The following is a 17,094-nucleotide window of genomic DNA, read 5'->3' as shown; positions in this document are numbered from 1 at the left end:
TATCGGTATAAAGATACCTTATACCAGCATAGCTTTTCCTGTACAGGAAGAGGAATAAGCATATTTATACCAGTAAAACTGTGTCCAGTACACAACTTGTGCGTGTCGACGAGCCACAAGGGCTGAGCCACACACAAACTGTCACTAAATAACTAAATCAGGTATAATTCACACCTCGTCGTACTTCGTGGAAGTCTGTGTGTAGACATACTTGTTTCAAAAATAAATGTCCTATTTCAATTTTGTTAAAGTTGGCAAGAAAAAGACTCTTATAGAAACATTGCCTTGGTCACAACTTATCTCAGGAGTTCACTCCTTGATGGGTTCAAGGATCTGAACCAGAACCTTTGCCAACACTACCAGAGTGGAGACAACCAACTAGCATTAAGATTCTCAGCACACCAAACAGTGAGAACTTGTTAATTTTCTAGCAGATGTACAAGCATGCAGTCAATGGAGCACTATGTGGTGAGACATCTTTAAACTACCTGGGTTACTGCCAAGCCTAATTATCTCGTTGCCATGCAGTTTAGAGATGGCATATGAAGCATGTTTAAGATGTCTGACCAATTTCCAGCTCACTGAAACCAAAAACACCAGAGGGCTGCTTTAATAAAAGCCCCACTGATACAGAAAGGCAGCAAAGCAGCATATATTAAAGTCACTGAAAGCTGTTATGTTAGCTTTGCTATTACAGAGTACCATGTGAATGCTCTCTCGGCTCTGAGAACCTGTGTAGTCTAGAGGGTTGGAAGCCAGGAAACACTATACTTCTTATGACCTGCTGTGTGGCCCTGGACAAGAAAGAATATTCTGTGCCTCAGTTCCCCCATCTATGAAATAATACCATCTGGCAGCTTTCCAGGCATGTTGGGGCATTCATTTTGTTAAAGTCTGTACAGTGCATTGAGGAAACCCAAAGCACTAGGTAAGCATTTTTATTATTCAAGAACACCCAGAAATGCCTCTGGAGCAGCAGCTGCCCTGTGTTTGGCACTCAACCAGCAAAACACTGGTTTATCTCCTTGTTGATACAATGTGGTGTTAGCCCCCAGGGAAGACTGCATAATGTCATTCTGGGTCCACTTCTCCTGGCCTTCATGCCTTCTGCAATTCCAGAATGTAGGGTACAACCAACCTCTTACCAGAAGATCCTGCTCAAAAAAATCTTTTTAGTTTTAAAATTACATTTCTTGACCTTGTGGTTGTGTAATAAAACCTTCCGAGTGCAAACAGTGCGGTCCTCTTGAGTCTGCAGACAGCCTAAAACAATGTCTCTGAGGTGTGAACTGCCCAAGCAGCTCAATGGGATAGGAATGCTGAAACCTAAAGCCAACTATTTACATTTCGACATTGTCAGCTATTTCACCCTCCTCTGTACCATCCTCCAGTATGGAGGGCAACCACCCAAGGAGTCCAAAAAACCCCAAGTGTTGGTGGATGGTGGCAAAAGAAGGCCCACTACCATCTGCTACTCGCCAGAAGATTGCACCCATCTGGCTGCGGTGGCCCAGGCACGTGTGTCCTCCAGGCTTCACTAGTGCAATTCATCAGCCCTAGGACAAAGCCTGAGAAAGCTCAAGCGACTACAAAACGCAGCAGCCCACCTGCTTGGCAACACAGGTCACTGTGAACACATCACCTCCAGTACAACCACCCTTGGACTCTGCTCACTGGTGAGCCAGTGCAAGTCAAGCTCCCAAACCTGCTGGTCCAAGCTCTCCAGGGGATTGGCCCTAGGTTCCCAAGAGAGCTTCTCCCCGTCCGTAACCATGAACTGCCATGGCAGCTACATTTCCCTGGGACCATCAGCCAGGGAGGGCAGGCTCTTGAGTGAGCTGGAGACAAAAAACTTTCCCAGGGACTGCCCCTAGATACAGGGGGGGAGGGGGCAATTTTGCCGGGAGGGCGACAGGTGGCTCCGGTGGACCTCCCGCAGGCGTCCCTGCGGAGGGTCCACTGGTCCCGCGGCTCTGGTGGAGCATCCGCAGGCGTGCCTGCAGCAGGTCCACCGGAGCCGCGGGACCAGTGGACCCTCCGCAGGGACGCCTGCGGGAGGTCCACCGGAGCCGCGGGACCGGCGGCGAAATGGGTAGAGCCGGCCCTGCGCCTAGGGCACCAAAAACCCTGGCGCCGCTCCTGCCTAGATAACAGCACTCACTCCTGCAAAGAGACAGGAATGAGCATGGAGCGATTCCCCTGCACAACTAAATGCAAAACCCATGTCCTCTCCTCACACACAGACACACACTCATCGCATCCAGGCTGAGGAGGAGGATGGAGATTATATTTGTTATTTCTCTTTTTACGTACTCTAGAGGTGCTTAAATACTACAGAGCCCATCAGTACGACAGGCCACACAAGCGCCGTGAGAGGAAGGCAGATATTTCTCCGCTTTCCCCTCCGGATGGGCACCAAGTGGAACTGCCACAGGTTTAGGAGCCTGCCTAAACAGGTCGTCTCATTTCAGCCTAACTCCTCCAAGCACACTGCTGAGTTCTCCATCAACTGTTCCAACTCAGGAAAAAGAGTCGGGCTTCATCCTGGGACAGGTCAGTGAAAATCTCTGCTCAGCATGCAATGAGTCAAAGAATCAGACAAAGCACTTGGAGGGGAGAGAAAAAAAAAAAAATCAGACTGAAGAGATCTCCGTGCCATTATGCAAGTGACCTGAATTGAAGAGCGCGCTCCAAGAGGGGGCGGACGGCCTATTGCCAACTACTTAGTTTCCATAACAGCCTCTTGGGAGTGGCTTTATCAAAAAGTTTTTGAATGTTCAAAGAAATCCCACTGGTTACCACTATTTTGTGAATGTGTACAAAGGAGCGAAACATCAGAGGGGCCCAATTTCCTTTCGCTGCAGCTGAGCCAGCTTGTCACTGCCATGTCCCGATCACCTAGCTGTTCTAGGACTCTGCTTCTAACGACCATTTCCTCCAACACACATGGTCCTGAGGTAAAGGCTCGCTGGGCTAGAATTCCCAGGATTGCCCCTAGACAGACAAACCTGGCAACCGCACTGGAAGGGCCGACCTCTCAGTCAGAGCATTTCACAGTCCCACCTCTATCTCCCAGAAGCCGGGAGAGGGAAGGGAGGGGTGGGAGTGCATGTATTGAGAGAGAACATAACATTTCCTGAACTCTGACAGAGCCCCCTGCCAGGCCCTCTCTCTGTGGCGCGCTTACCCGAGTATTGCTGCAGCAGCCAGACCTTGAGCTCGATGAAGCTGTGAGCAAAGTGGCAGCTGTCCTCGCGCAAGCAGCCGTAGCGCACCTCATGCCGGCACACGTCAAACTGGAAGTGCTCCTGGAACTGGCGGATCTTAGAGTATTTCAGGGAGGTGGAACGCACAATATGAACCAAACACCTGCAGTGGGGAAATGGCCGAGCCAGAGAAACACAAGGGATCAATGGATCGACTCTTCACCCCTCCTCCTCCCCCCATTCACTGAGCCGGCTGAGGCACGGGTGGGTGTTAAAGCCGATCCTAGGAGTCACTAACAATCTGCAATAAGCAGCCATTTGCACAGGTGGATCCAAGCCCTGGGCCATGCCTTGTCCCCATCCCTGGAGCACTTCAGGCAGACACTTTGCACCACCTTGTTTAAAATATCTGACCTCTGAACCCCTGTGCAACATAGGCCAGATCCAAGCTCATTGGAGTCAACTGCGGTCTTTCCACTGACATCAATGGGCTCTGATCTGGCTCCAAATCCCTTGGCACCAGGTGTCAGCCATGCAGCGCACCATATCACACCTTATGCTTTCATGTGCTGGGGCTGAGAGGAAGAAATGGGCAAGTAACAGGAGCTAGCTGACGGGGCACTAGTGGGGTTACTCCGGCAGGCACCGCACGGGCCAGTTCACTCACTTGTTGTCGTAGAAGCTGTGTTTGGCAGCAAGGTTGGAGCAGACAGCTGGAGAGTCCTTGGTCCCTTTGCTGATTATCCGGGGTTTGCTGTCAAAACAGATCTGAGAAGGGAAGAATCGGCACACTAGGAAATCTCAGAGAGCAGGAAAAAGGAGAGATGCTGCCAGAGATCTCACCCAGACTGGGATCATTTCACTTGGAAGGGAGAAGAGCCAAAGGGAACTTACTCAAGAGGTCCAAAAATTAGAATAAGCCTGATGGAAACTTAAGCAACAGAGCTGCTTGGAAACCAGTAAACACATTTGCAAAAATTTCCAAACAAAATTTTTGGCTTTTTTTTGGGGGACATTCCAATAGTTTTTTCATCACAGCTGGAAAAATTTCAACCAGGTCAACTTATAATTCCCTTCCTTGCATCCAAAAATGCAAAACCAAGAGGAAACAACAGAGGAAATTAAAGACGAGTAAGTCAAAAACAGAAGTCATGTTCCTTTACACACACACACAGTCACCCTGGGGAACGTGCTGCTGCAGAAGGCCAAGACAGAGAGGGCCAGATCCTCAGTTGATGTAAATCAAGGTAGCTCTACTGGCTTCAAACAGCCTGTGTTGTGCAGGAGGTCAAACTAGATGATCACAATAGTCCCTTCTAGCCTTAGAATCGATGAACAAGTGACACTAATTTCCTTCAGCAGGGGATTTTGTCCATCACGTGGTTATGATTTTTCAAACAGTCGGGTCAAAGTTATGATTATTAACTACCTTGCTAGCTATGAAAGCCCAGGGTAGTCAAACTGCATGCTCTAGGCATGAGATGACCACCTGCAGGGGGCACAGTTGCTCAGGTACATCACGGATTGTTCCGTTTTGTCACCTTCCTCTGAAGCAGCAGGGACCGGCAGCTTCCGGAGGTCGGATACTGGCCAGGATGGACCCCAATGGTCTGGCTGCACACTGACAGCTGATCTAGAGTGGGACGCAGCAGAAGGGAGCCTAACTCTTTCACACACTTACAGTAGAGTTACATTTTGGGTTTATACCACTAACGCGGACACTTATATCTGCAACAACAGGGAGTGTGTGAAGTTTGTGCCTACAACTCATTCCCCAAGGAAATGGTGCCCCCCCCTTCCTCTTCCTCCCTGTACCTCGCAGAGGAAGGTGAAGATGCCCTGGTGTTCCTGCAGGAGCTTGGCAATGGTCAGGTTGCCCCGTTTGATCCCTCCCAGTGGGTCAAAGAGGAGGTCGCGATTGAGTGTTCCCTTCCTTTCCTCTGTCCATACGTCAATCTCCTCCTGGTGGTACGCGAAGGTGCAGTTATCCCCGTACTTACAGTCCTGCTTGTTAATCATATCTACAAAGCAACAAAGAGCAGAGCACCCCGCATTCAGGGGGGCCAGGTCAGAAACTGAGCTCACCCTCGCCACCTCGCCTTGCTCCCCACAACTCACAAGGAGCTAAAACTGAAGAGTTAAGAAAGACACGAAGCCTGAGCTTTTGGCCCCTCGTTAGACACTTTATAGTTACACCACCTCAGAGACTAGTCTGGTTACATCTCATATGCTGAGCAGGGTCGGGCCCGGTCTGGCCTAGCAGGGGGAACTTCTTGGGAAAGCCCCAGTGTTCTGGAGCAGGGCTGGTTACTCAGCAGGGAGGGCTCTGGCCAGAACCAAAGTCCCAGCACATGCTGGTGGGAGCAGTGTTAGTAGTTCAGTGTCAGTGGGAGACAGGCTCTCCGCCTCGGCGGGACACCTAAAACTGGTTGCTTTGAGAGAAGCAGGCTACAGTCTTGCCATTCCCATCACGCTGCGAAATCTCCAGCAGCCAGGCGCATCACTCTTTCCAAGCCGCCCTGTACCCAGAGTGATAGCACCAGCTGCTGCTCCACTGTGCGAAGCTCCTGTTTTCTACCATGTGTTACGGGTTCATCCGTCTTGTCTCTGGTTCTCACCCCCTCCCCCCCAACACCTGAAACCCAGTGATTGTTTCATGAAGGAGTGAGAAGGCTCCAGAGGGAGCATGTGATCCCTGCTGAAAGCTCCCCTGCTACCTTTGCCGGCATATGCCTCATAGCCCCGCCCCCAGCTCACCTTTGCACAGGTAATAGGATCCCACAAAGTTGGTTTTGGTGGGGCGGGGCCGGATCCTCTTCCAGGTCTTGTCTTCAGAGTTTCGCAGTCTCCCCAGCAATATGTCCCGCTTGCACTTGTGCTCCAGGCCTTCCCGGTAAGTGTAGTCACCAGCCTTGGGGCCTATGGGAAAGGAGAACCTGATCAGCAAGAGGGAAAACAATCCCCAAGCACACGAACTGCTGCGGGTGTCATGAGCACATCACCTGTTTTGGGGTAGCAGAGGTGGCAGGCTTGTTTGAAGACATGAGTGGACGCCAGGGGGTTCTTCACGAGCAGGGCAGTGTTGGGCATCACTGCCTCTGGCTGAGACTGCAGGAGCTCTGCCCCTTTGGGGAGGGTGGGGTGACTCACCCCACTGAGGCTGATCTGAAAGACAAAAAAAACCAAAACCAAAACACTCCTCTTCTAAACCTCACAGCCAATGGACAGAAACTGGCCCCCAGACTAACACTGGGCCCCTCATGACCCTGCACACACACAACAGAGCTCGTGCCTCAGCAAGATGGCCACCACCAGCAGCAGGCGGCTCAGAAACAGCAACAGGAACACCAGAGTTGTGTTTTCAAATACACTTAATGGCAATTTATCTGCAGCAGAGAAGGACCTCTCCTTCCCCACGGAAGGGCCAGCAACTCAGGAGACAAGAGCTTTCTCTTCATCCCTGGAGAAAGGGCTTCTCTCCCCCACCTTCCAGCACAATGAGTTGTGCATTCCACAGCACTTGAACAAAAGAACTAACCCTGCCATGCAACGTGTCAGACAGAAAGAAAACAGGAAGGACGGAGGTTCAACGATGCCCCAGCCCCACTCAATAAGCTAGTTTAGACAGAGGCAGATCATCCCACCCACAGAGCTCTGTGAGGAAAAGCCTCAGCCCAACCTCAGACCCGGTGTACAATCCCGTGCATGACGGAGACTGGAGTGAACCATTTAACTCCATTCAGACCCCAGTGACACAGTGGGGGAGGGGACAAAGAAGGAAGGGGAAAATGCTATGTTACCACATATGGAGAAAGGTCTCCACACAGCCCTGCCACCACACGGGGCGAGCGGGAAGGAGGTTATGCACACAGGCCAGGGTAACTGAAGCCACCAGATTTTGGAACTGATTAAGGGCCCAGAGTGCAAGAACAGCCCCGTGCCCTCCCCACTCCCATGGCACACAGGCACCTGGGTACATCCAGCAGGGACAGCAGCTCACTCACCGCAGGAGATGGTTTCTGGCTGCCAGCAGTGTGTCGCAGTTCCTGAGGACCAGCTTCTTCTGGGCAGAGGAAGAAAATCCCAAACACATACATCTCACTTTCAGAAGCTGCTCTGATGCCCGAGACACAGATTTGAGCTTGTTCAACAGTTTTTTAATTCTTTTCATCTTCCAGGAACATCCAGTACCCAGGGCAGAGACTTGAAAACCTCTGCAAGAGCCTCCCCTTTTCTGAAATCCCCAAAGGTTGCAGAACCCCACTGCCAGCTGCCTGAAGGGTGCTTTTCACAAACAGCAAAGGACCAAAGGAATTCAGTGCAGTCAGGAGCCTAAGTTCCAGCACAGTCCTCACTGGGCAACCTCTTCTCCACTTGTGACGCTCCAGCATTCAGTCTGCTGTAACATCCCTGTGCAGCCTACCTATGCCCCAAGGGGCTGAAATGTTCCTTACCCGGTCTCCCTCCAGAGCCCGGCTCCACAGAACATGGAGTGCTCTTTGGGCTATGACACTTATTGCTCACAGAGATCAAAGGAGGCAAACACTGACTAAACCATCTAGTCCACCCAACCCTGCCCAATGCAAAATCCTGCCCTACAGTAGATTTGCCAAGACTTTGCCAAAGTCTGTTTTCAATGACTTGGCATGAAAGGGCTCCCACGACTTCCCTTAGGAGACCACTCACACTCTAGGAGCTCTCAGTGTCAGGCAACGTTCCTTTGATATCGACCTGAATGTCTCCTCATTACTTGAGTTTTATCACCTGGGATAACCCTGAACAGCAGCTCTGCCTCCTTGGTGTCTACACCCTGCAGATGCTTGTGATCAGCGGTCACACACCACCGCTCCCCCATTATCGCTCAGACAAGCCGTGCTGATATTTAGTTTTTTTAATCTTTCCTCCATCTCAATCAATTATCTGGAAGCTTAATTATTGGTCTCTCTCTTTTCTCTGGCATTGACATCTGCCTGCTGTGGAGATGCTCAGAGCTAAAACACAGTGTTCTAGGGGCACTGTCACAGCCACAAACTCCTGCAACCCCCACTCCTCTGTGCCCTGCACATACCTACAGCAAAGGAATCCAGGGCATCCAGTGAGCCCCTGCTAGTCCCAAAGGCATCCAGGGCATCGAGCCGTGGCTCTGTGTACGGGAGCAGGTCCAGTGAATCCAGAGAATCCAAGGGGGAGCCACCACTGCCCCCAGTGGGCTCAAAGGCATCCAGGACGGAAGAGGAGAGCTGCTTGGTGGGATCCATCACCAGGCCGAAGGAGGCAGGTGGCAATGGATGTTGGTTGATCGGGATGTTGGCCGTCACCACAGGGGGCAGCAGAGGGGTTCCGCCCGGAAACACTGGGATCAGCTGGGGCATCTCAGTAGGCAAGTTGGTGGGAATGGTTCCCTGGACCAGAGACTTTGAGAGTTGGGAGAAAAAGGGGGCAGAGAAAGCATGTTAGAGAAAAGACTGGAGGAAGCATGTGTCAGAGAGATGGGTGGATGGGCAGAGCGCACTACAGCAGCGAGTATAACATGGTCTCCCACTCCAGAGTGCACAGCACTTAACTTCAGAGCAGTAAGCCAGGCCCATTTCTACCCCCAAACACTGAAAAGCAGGGGTGGAAGGAGGAAAGGCGCTATCTTCATTCCCATGGGGACTAGCCCCTCCATTTGGATTTATGTATTCCACTCACACTATGCCGTCCAATGAGCCAAGATCTAAGATGGGCTCCTTAGAGAGACACAAGCCAGTGATGGGATGAAAGAAAGGGACCAAGCACACCCTGCCAGATGAACACGCGATGGCGAGGACTGAGAGAGAGAGAGAGAGAGAGAGAGAGAGAACATGCTCTAAAGGATGGATTCAGAACACGACCGGAGCTCTTACTAGAGGGTACTGCGACCCGTCAGCCAGGGAATCCAGAAGAGAGTCCAGTTCTTCCCCAATAACCTCCCCGTCTGTGAAGTCCTCCACACTCTCGGGCACGGGCAGGGATACGCAATCTGGAGAATGGAGCAGTGTGGCGGCAGGCAGAGAGGTGGGTAGGCCCTTTGCATCCATGTCAGAGGCTGAAAGGGCTGCACCTTCGCTCACAGGGATGGAGGTGGCGAGGGGAGCAGGGATGCACTGCAGGTCCATGGAGAAGTCTGCAGGGGGGTATGTGGGGGGGGAGAGAGACACAAAGCCAGTTACATGGCGCCTGAGGGTGAGCCAAGTGCGGCTTGGCCAAAGAACACAAGATGTACAACTTAGTTGAACCTCAAGCACTTAGCAGGTGAAACCTTTAGAGACTGGCGGCTCCAGTTTCGGGGATTCTTGGCCTTTGTTTTTTGTCTCAGACCTCCCAAAGGCCTTTGCAGAATGCCTTGTGAATAGCCAGACAATGCTCACCTCCCCATGATGATGCCTGGGAAGCGTCTGCAGGCCAAATCTTGGTCTCACTGAAGTTAACGGCAAAATTGCTATTGAATTCAGTGGTGTCCAGTCGTGGCCCCATGAGTCCAGTTACTCTATACCCCATTGTCCGGTGGTTTTTAAATGCTTCTGAACTGCCTCCTCCTGCAGAGCTCAGTTGTCCTCCCAGCACCTCTGCTCCTTGCCGCCCCTGTGTCCCCCCCCCTCACTAAACCCCACTTCCCCTCAGGTTCTGTAAGTTCTGAGCTTCCCTGTTGGGGAAGGGAGCAGGGTAAGGAAGCCCAGACAAGCCTCCCAAAGATCATACAGAATATTGGGTCCCCAAACATACATTTTAAGACTCACCAGATGCCCTTGCCAGAATGGTGCCTAACTCTTGAGTACCCCTCCCCTCGATGTCTCCAGGAGACAGGCTTCCTGCCTTAAAGATCTTTACTGTGTTACGGAGGCTTCCCTCGGTAGTTTTAGGGGCGATGTGGGGGAAGGAGAGACACTCTCCCTACAGCTTCCTTCACCCTCTGGCGCAGTGTTCTGACTATTTGAAAATGAGGCAATTCCCCCTCCCGCCCAGCTCCAAATACTCTGTTAAGGTGAAGTTAAGGAGGCAACCACATGTTTGTCACCTGAGCACGCTCTATCCTGCAAAACTGTTAGAGTTTAAAAACAAAACAGTCCAAACGTTAGACCCCCCAGGAGATGCAGAGTTACACACGTAAGTCTCAAACCAGGCACCCAAACTACCTTCATTCTGCCCCTGTAGCGATGCCCTGAAAAGAAAAAAAATCAGAAGAATACTACCACCTTCTCCATCCACTCCAAAGAGTTCCATGTTCAGATTCCAAGCCCAAAGGGACCCACTCTTGTGATCATCTAGTCTGACCTTCTGTATAACGCAGGCCATAGAACCTCCCCAAAACATTATCAGCAACCCCAAAACTAGAACGCCTTCATCTCCACTGATTAGTGACTGGGCTGCTTTGTGGTCGGACACAGTACATATACCAATTCCTGAGCAGACAAATAGCAAAGCGAAAGCAATCACTCCTCACTCTGCATTAACAGCCCAATTCTGCGACATCCTGAAGGCTCATAAGAGAGGCTCGTGGCCTCACAGGTCTGGGTCTTATGATTCCATGTGATAGTCTATTATTCAAGAGTCATTAAGCACAGTGCTAATGTGTTTCCACATACAATCATCATACACCCAGATGAGAAAATGGGGTCCTTTAACGGGCCCAGCAATAGTTAGTGCAGTGACAAATCTTCATACTTAGTATTGCAGACATTTATGCAAGGAACAAATAAAAAGCAATGTGCTGTGGAGCATGGTTTTCAATATGCTGTTAAGAAGGGTGGGTGTCGGGTGGCATTTCTACGGGCTGGGGGTGGGGGGGCAGAGTTAAGGTAGTTTAGTCCCTGGCAGGAAGAGTGCAACCTTCATTCTGCGTTTCCTGGGGTTCTAAACATACAAGGCTCCAATTCTAATGTCCCTGGAGGGAGGTGTGTATTCAAAGCACGGCTCCGTGTCTACAGTCTTAACTTTAAAGTTGTTTTGGTTGGGAATGTACAGCAGAATCGCATGTGTTCAAACCCGGCTTTAGAGCTGAAAATAGGTTACGTCCCCATGTGTTTGTTATTTGCATTGATTAGTCCCCATTTATCCAAAAATATGACCTGTCCCTTGTTCTGCTTGGATAGCTGAATTCCTGCTGTACAAGGTTCTCCTAGTAAGTGCCTTCTTAACCTGATTTTCCCCTCTATCAGTGTCTTAACAGTTTACTGAGGATTCTGAAGTGAAGAGAAACCAATATAAAGAACAGCACCTCCATATACTCCTGCTCCATACCACCTCCTGCCCCCATCCCCGCTAGGCTGGTCTCTTCCAGTCTCCAAAGTCAGGACGCAAAAGAGGCCCAAATGAAGACAAAGCAACTATTAGTCCAGCCAATCTGAGCAGGTGCCTTACTGCTGCCATGAGAAACAGAAAGGAGAAAGCTTTACCTGTTTCAATATCATCTATGGAGCCCAACCCATTGGAAGTCATCTGTAAGGCAGGGAGGAGGAGAAGAACTCATTACTACAAAGACATCTTTTGAAAGGTGTTAGTGCTTCACAGCCCCAAATCTCCCCTCTCAAATATCTTCAGTACAGTCTGCTGCTGCTTCCCTCCTCTCCCCCCACCCCGCCCCCGCCTTTCAGTACTGGAACAATTAAACTGATGTACTGTTAGACCACTATTCCGCCAAGCCTGGTATTTCACCTTCAGCAGTGACCAAAACCTGTATTTCTCTGAAGTAACAAACCCCCATAATACCGGACCTTCTCAGTAATTCTGCACATGGGATTGCATGTGGGGGAGAATATTCCTTCCTGATTCCCAGAGCCAATCAGCTAGCCCCACAAAGCAGGAGATCTGATTAGCCTTATCTTACATAACTAGCCTTTCTTAGCTTACATATCTTTCCATTTAATAACCACTAATTTTTTACAGCAAGACTAAAAACAGGAAAAGGTTCCCACCAAAAAGAATAAATGAGCAACTTTGCAGAAGTCTGAATGGTGCTGCTGGAAATAAAATTTTCCTAATAATTTTATTAGGCCTACCATGACTCCGTTTCCACACAAAAACATTCCTGTGTTAGACCAAAGACCACTTGGCGTTGGTTATATCCAAAATACAAAGATAAGCAAATATATCTATATTCTATACTCCAGCAACAATACAGTTGTAAGTATTTTGGCCAAACAGGCTCTGGTTTGGAAGACACCTTCTCATCATGGCATCACTCTGATAAAGAACCCCTAGAAAACCTTGCCTTATATGCACTCTAACAAACAAGTGATGTCATTGCTGGTTACCGGACCTTGGCTAAGGCCAGATGAAGCTGCTTAGAGCCGAGCTCTATCCTCTGCCCTGGTCAAGACAAGATTAATGACTGGGCCTCTTTCCTCAAGGTTTTCTTATCTCATTTTACCATATTTCACTCTCATTATACTAAACTAGGCATTTCTTTATAATCAACTCAACCAACCAATTATTTACTGCACCTGGTACCCAAATAATAATATTTTTAAAATTTCTATGACTTTTGCACAAAACTTAAATAAGATAACACTAGTATTTTTAAGGGTCACCACAAGTTTAACACAAACAACTCTTCCTTCTCATGATCTGACTCTTTTTAAAAATCACAGGCTTTGGACCTATTCCTTATGCTAAGATCCAAACTCAACTTAAAACCACAGTTCACCCTGGTCTAATGTGAGCCTATATTCCAACAGTGCAAACAGAGTTTTCTTCCTGCTTTCAGTTAAAAATGACACACACCAACTCGACAAATATTTGAGATTACACATTTGTAACTCCATCAGTTACACCTTCAGTTTTTGCGGTGTTCTAATTTTCCATAAAAGGGAAAAAAAATTAATGGAAGAAGATTATGGGCAGCTACAGGAAATGATCTAAGGCTGATTCTCATTGCTAGACAGATATTAAGGGAAGTCACCCATCAATGTAAACTTCAAATTGTACTGCTCTAGTATCTTTTAAGGGGTTTTTAGGTTCATTTAAAAAGGGACAGTGTCAAATAGTGCTAGGCCCCAAATTTAAGAGCCTAAAATGATTGTCAAATAATTCTTTTTAAATATGAAGCGTTTTAATGAAATCTCTTAAAAATCTGCAATGAAATCAGTGATCCGATTATTTTTCATTCTGTCTTTGTACAGTGCCTAGCATAATGGTGTCCTGGTCCATGACTGGAGCTCCTAGGTGCTATGGCGATACAGAAGAGTAAATAATAAATTAAGCAATGTTTAAATTTGCACACTTCACTCAGCTTGGACAGTGAAATCCTCCAGTCTAGTTTCATTCTGTAAGTTTCTTCATCTGTTTCCACTTCCTGGTTCTTGCATTATTAGCACTTTGTAATTGTACCAGCACCAGAGAGGGAAACAGAAAGTGAAGTCATCCAGTCTAGATAAGTGAAACCTAAGCTTTGACAGTGAAAAGCAAAATTAGATTAAGAATTTTTCTGCTTTAATAATGTTTTCAGCACCGCAGCAATGGAAATATTTAAAAAATAAATGATTTTCTTGACACTGTTCCTTGAAAAGGGAAAAATAGATAAACACTGATCTTTTGCTCCTAAAAGATGGTAATAAAACTTGCATGAAATAAAATATAGAAACTCATGTAAAAGAATGTATGCACATTGAGAATGTCAGACAGGAACTGTACCTGATTTGCTAAGCTGGCTGATGTGCCATTACTGAGAAGAGAGAAAGTTTCCAATTCCTGCTGCAAGGAAGAGAGAGATTTCATGACACAGGGATTCCTTGAACTCCTGCAAATTAGGTAGTGACTGATTGTATCTTGTCAGCCACTCCTATCCAACGGTACACTTCCCTGTCAGGCATTCCCTACAACCACAAGCCATAGGGAGAGAAATCAGGACCGCCTGCTTTTCCTTAGCGTGCACCAATCATCCCAAAATTCATGTGATTGTACCTGAAGCCTGTTGCTTGCAGGATTATGAAAGAGCCTCAGATTCAGTCCAGCCATCCTGGTGCAAAATGCACATCGATGCACCCCTGTACAATGCTACATCATGAGATGGTAAGTTTGAACCCCACCCCACGACAGACACATTCAGCCTTGTCATTTAAAAAATTAGTTGTGGAGTGCATTAAAGCACTGGAATGAAAAACAGAAGCTAGAGCAAGCTGCAGCAAAATGCTACTAAAAGGTTTCATTTAACTAAAAAAGGGAGTCTTGTGTTTTGCTTGCATAGACACAGTTTACACTCATCTCTGTGGAGTAACGAGGTAGAGGGAAAGTGCAGAGGGCCAGTGAGTAAGTATGAACAGTATTTCAGGGAAAGTTTCCCTTCTCTCAAGATTCAATAATTACAACATTTTTAGAGCTCTAGCAAGTGGAGGATTTTCCTCTAATCCAACACCACTTCCAAAACACACAGAGCTTACATTTATATAGCATTGTTACCCAAAAGCACTTTACCAACTACTACAAATCACTTCATCTGGCACTGAAATGCAGCCACTTCTCAGCTGGAATGTGCTCGCTGTTTAACACTGCACAGCAAGGTTGCACAAGAATTAGAGACAGGAACTGAAGAAGAATGTTGCAGCTCAATAAAACTGCAGAGAGGAATTTGAGGAACACAGAATATCACTCGCTCAAGCTGGAGTTCAGCTAGGGCCTTGGGGCTAACATTCCTATTCTTGAGAAATGTGTCACAGGAGCGTCAGTGACCAGAAGTGGTTTTGCCTTATCTAAAGGACAGTCCCATCAGTGGCTCAGAACCCCTTAGCACAATCCTGGGGCGTATGTTTCATACTGATAGAGAGAAGAATGCTCCGTTTTGAACAACCACATCCATTTATTGTAGCATTAGGGTTTTCCTTAGAGCAGTGGTTCTCAAACTTCATTGCACTGTGACCCCCCTTCTGAGAAAAAAAAGAAAAATTACTACATGCCCCCAGGAGGGGGGACCGAAGCCTGAGCCTACCCGACCCCTGCTACCCCGGGTAATCTAAGCCCCACTGCCCAAGGCTGAAGCCCTCAGGCTTTGGCCTCAGAGAGTGGGACTTGGGCTTTGGCTTCAGCCCCTTGCCCCAGCAAGTCTAAGCCAGCCTGGTGACCCCATTAAAATGGGGTCGCAACCCACTTTGGGGTCCCAACCCCCAGTTTGAGAACTGCTGCCTTAGAGCTATCCCCTCAAACAAAGTCCAAGCTCCATTCTGCTTAGCTTGAGATATAGGAGATTGCGCACCAAGCCAAGATGCTTATGGCTGCAAGCCAGAAATGCACTTGCAGGGGTGCTGCAGGCCAGGACTGAAGAATGACCGGCAGATCTGGGGGTGGGGGCATTCCCAGGAGTGGAAAAGCAGGAGGTGCTGAAGGCTGTACCTATGGCAATGCAGCCGCTTCAGAATCAGTAGCCTTCACAGAAATTTATCAGTGGAATCCAAGGGACAGTCTAGAAAGAGTCATACCTGAGGCCTCTTATATGCTTTCCGAACCCTTAAACCCAGCTTCTGTGCGAGCTCCTGACCAAGCTGCGTAACGCTCTCATCCTAGAGAAAATGTAATTCAAGGACATTGTCATTTTAAAGCATGTGGTTTTATTTTCCTGCAGATAACATAACCAACCAGAAACAGACCACAAGTTACAGCTACACAGACTGAATTACATGCTAGTATTCTTATTGATATGCAAGACGAGAGGTAGCCAATTGGCTGACTCCATTCCAGGAGAGGCTGTGCAGATCTAAGACATCAGACATTCAACCCTGCAGAGATACAAAGTGCAGAAATGGAGAGGCGACATCCTCTCTCCAACAAAGTATCGAGTCTCCAAATGCAGGGCTAGTGATCCTTATTGACACGAGGGCCCCACCTTCAACCCTGCTTGCCCCCTCCAATCCCAGGATCTGGGTGGGAACACTGGTTATGAGCCACCTTTGACCTTCCCCATCCATCATGTCCAGTCTGCGGTCACTTTCTCAGTTCCTCTCTTAAAATAGAAAACAAACAAAAAAAAGTTTCCAATTTACACAACACATAGATGCTACTTCCTGGAACTACACAATCCACAACGTACATTCAGCCGATCGCTGCCCCTCTCTCCTGTTCGAGTCCACCCTATTAACCCACAGCGCTAGGTCACTCCCAGCATCCGCTCCTGCTCCCATATTGCTCAACACCTTTGGAGGGAGGCCCATGACCACACTGCATCCCCCACTACAGTTTCATTCTCTCCTCCTTCAGCTCTGTCATCTCCCTGGCCAAACAAAAACCACTTTCCTTCCACACTGAGTCCCACAAGCACAATCCCCGACACTTATTTTCACCCTCTGACTGCCTCCTTCAGCCTCCTGTTCCTCATCCTTTCTTCCCTCCTTGCAAAGTATTTGGTTAACTTTGTCACAGGGAAAAATCAACTAAATCCTCTATGATTTGCCCCCTGCCTCGTTCCCTTCAAACACCTTCTCCCTCATCACCAAACTTTGAAGTCTGCCACCTTCTCTCCACCACTAACCCCTCCACCTGCCCCAGTGAGTCCACTGCTGCCTGGCTCTTTACCTACGTTGCCCCCCGTGCTCCTCCCCTGCTTCCCCCTCCTTCTCAACCTCTCCCTCACGATACCAGCATGCCTTGTTTTTCCCCTCTCTTTAGAGCACCATCCTTCAACCAGACCTATTTCTCCAAATACTGCCCCGTCGCCATCCTTGCCGTCTCTGAACTCACTGAGCACAATCTAAAACCAACGCGTTTACTTCCTCTCCTCTAGCTCTGTCTTGGATCCCTTCCAATCTGGCCCCCACCTCTCCTCTCTACTGAAACTGCTCTCGCTAGTGTCGCCAACAACCTCTTCCTGGCCAAAGCTCAGGGCCTCCAACTCTGTGCTGCTTTTGACACGGCCCATTTCCCTCCCCTTCTTGACATCTTATCC

General features: G+C 48.6%; 1 protein-coding gene across 8 annotated transcripts in view; it reads right to left on the bottom strand.

Annotated features, from left to right (window-relative positions):
• ZC3H7B (zinc finger CCCH-type containing 7B) overlaps positions 1-17,094 on the bottom strand; it is a 61,972-nt gene that overhangs the window by 26,516 nt on the left and 18,362 nt on the right. For 2 of the 8 annotated variants that reach the window (XM_039490889.1, XM_039490881.1), the window contains exons 6-16: positions 15,635-15,715; positions 13,857-13,916; positions 11,621-11,663; positions 9,092-9,351; positions 8,275-8,620; positions 7,211-7,269; positions 6,209-6,371; positions 5,964-6,125; positions 5,022-5,227; positions 3,874-3,974; positions 3,188-3,369 (exon numbers count right to left, since the gene is read on the bottom strand). In XM_039490889.1, coding sequence (XP_039346823.1) covers positions 3,188-3,369; positions 3,874-3,974; positions 5,022-5,227; positions 5,964-6,125; positions 6,209-6,371; positions 7,211-7,269; positions 8,275-8,620; positions 9,092-9,351; positions 11,621-11,663; positions 13,857-13,916; positions 15,635-15,715 — 1,663 coding nt within the window. Of the gene's footprint in view, positions 1-3,187; positions 3,370-3,873; positions 3,975-5,021; positions 5,228-5,963; positions 6,126-6,208; positions 6,372-7,210; positions 7,270-8,274; positions 8,621-9,091; positions 9,352-11,620; positions 11,664-13,856; positions 13,917-15,634; positions 15,716-16,038; positions 16,156-16,838; positions 16,919-17,094 lie in introns of those variants that run through there. The other 6 variants (XM_039490913.1, XM_039490897.1, XM_039490924.1 and 3 more) reach the window with 5 other exon arrangements.

This window comes from Mauremys reevesii, linkage group 1 (genome assembly GCF_016161935.1).
Source record: "Mauremys reevesii isolate NIE-2019 linkage group 1, ASM1616193v1, whole genome shotgun sequence".
NCBI lineage: Eukaryota > Metazoa > Chordata > Testudines > Geoemydidae > Mauremys > Mauremys reevesii.
This window is presented reverse-complemented; position numbering and strand designations above follow the sequence as displayed.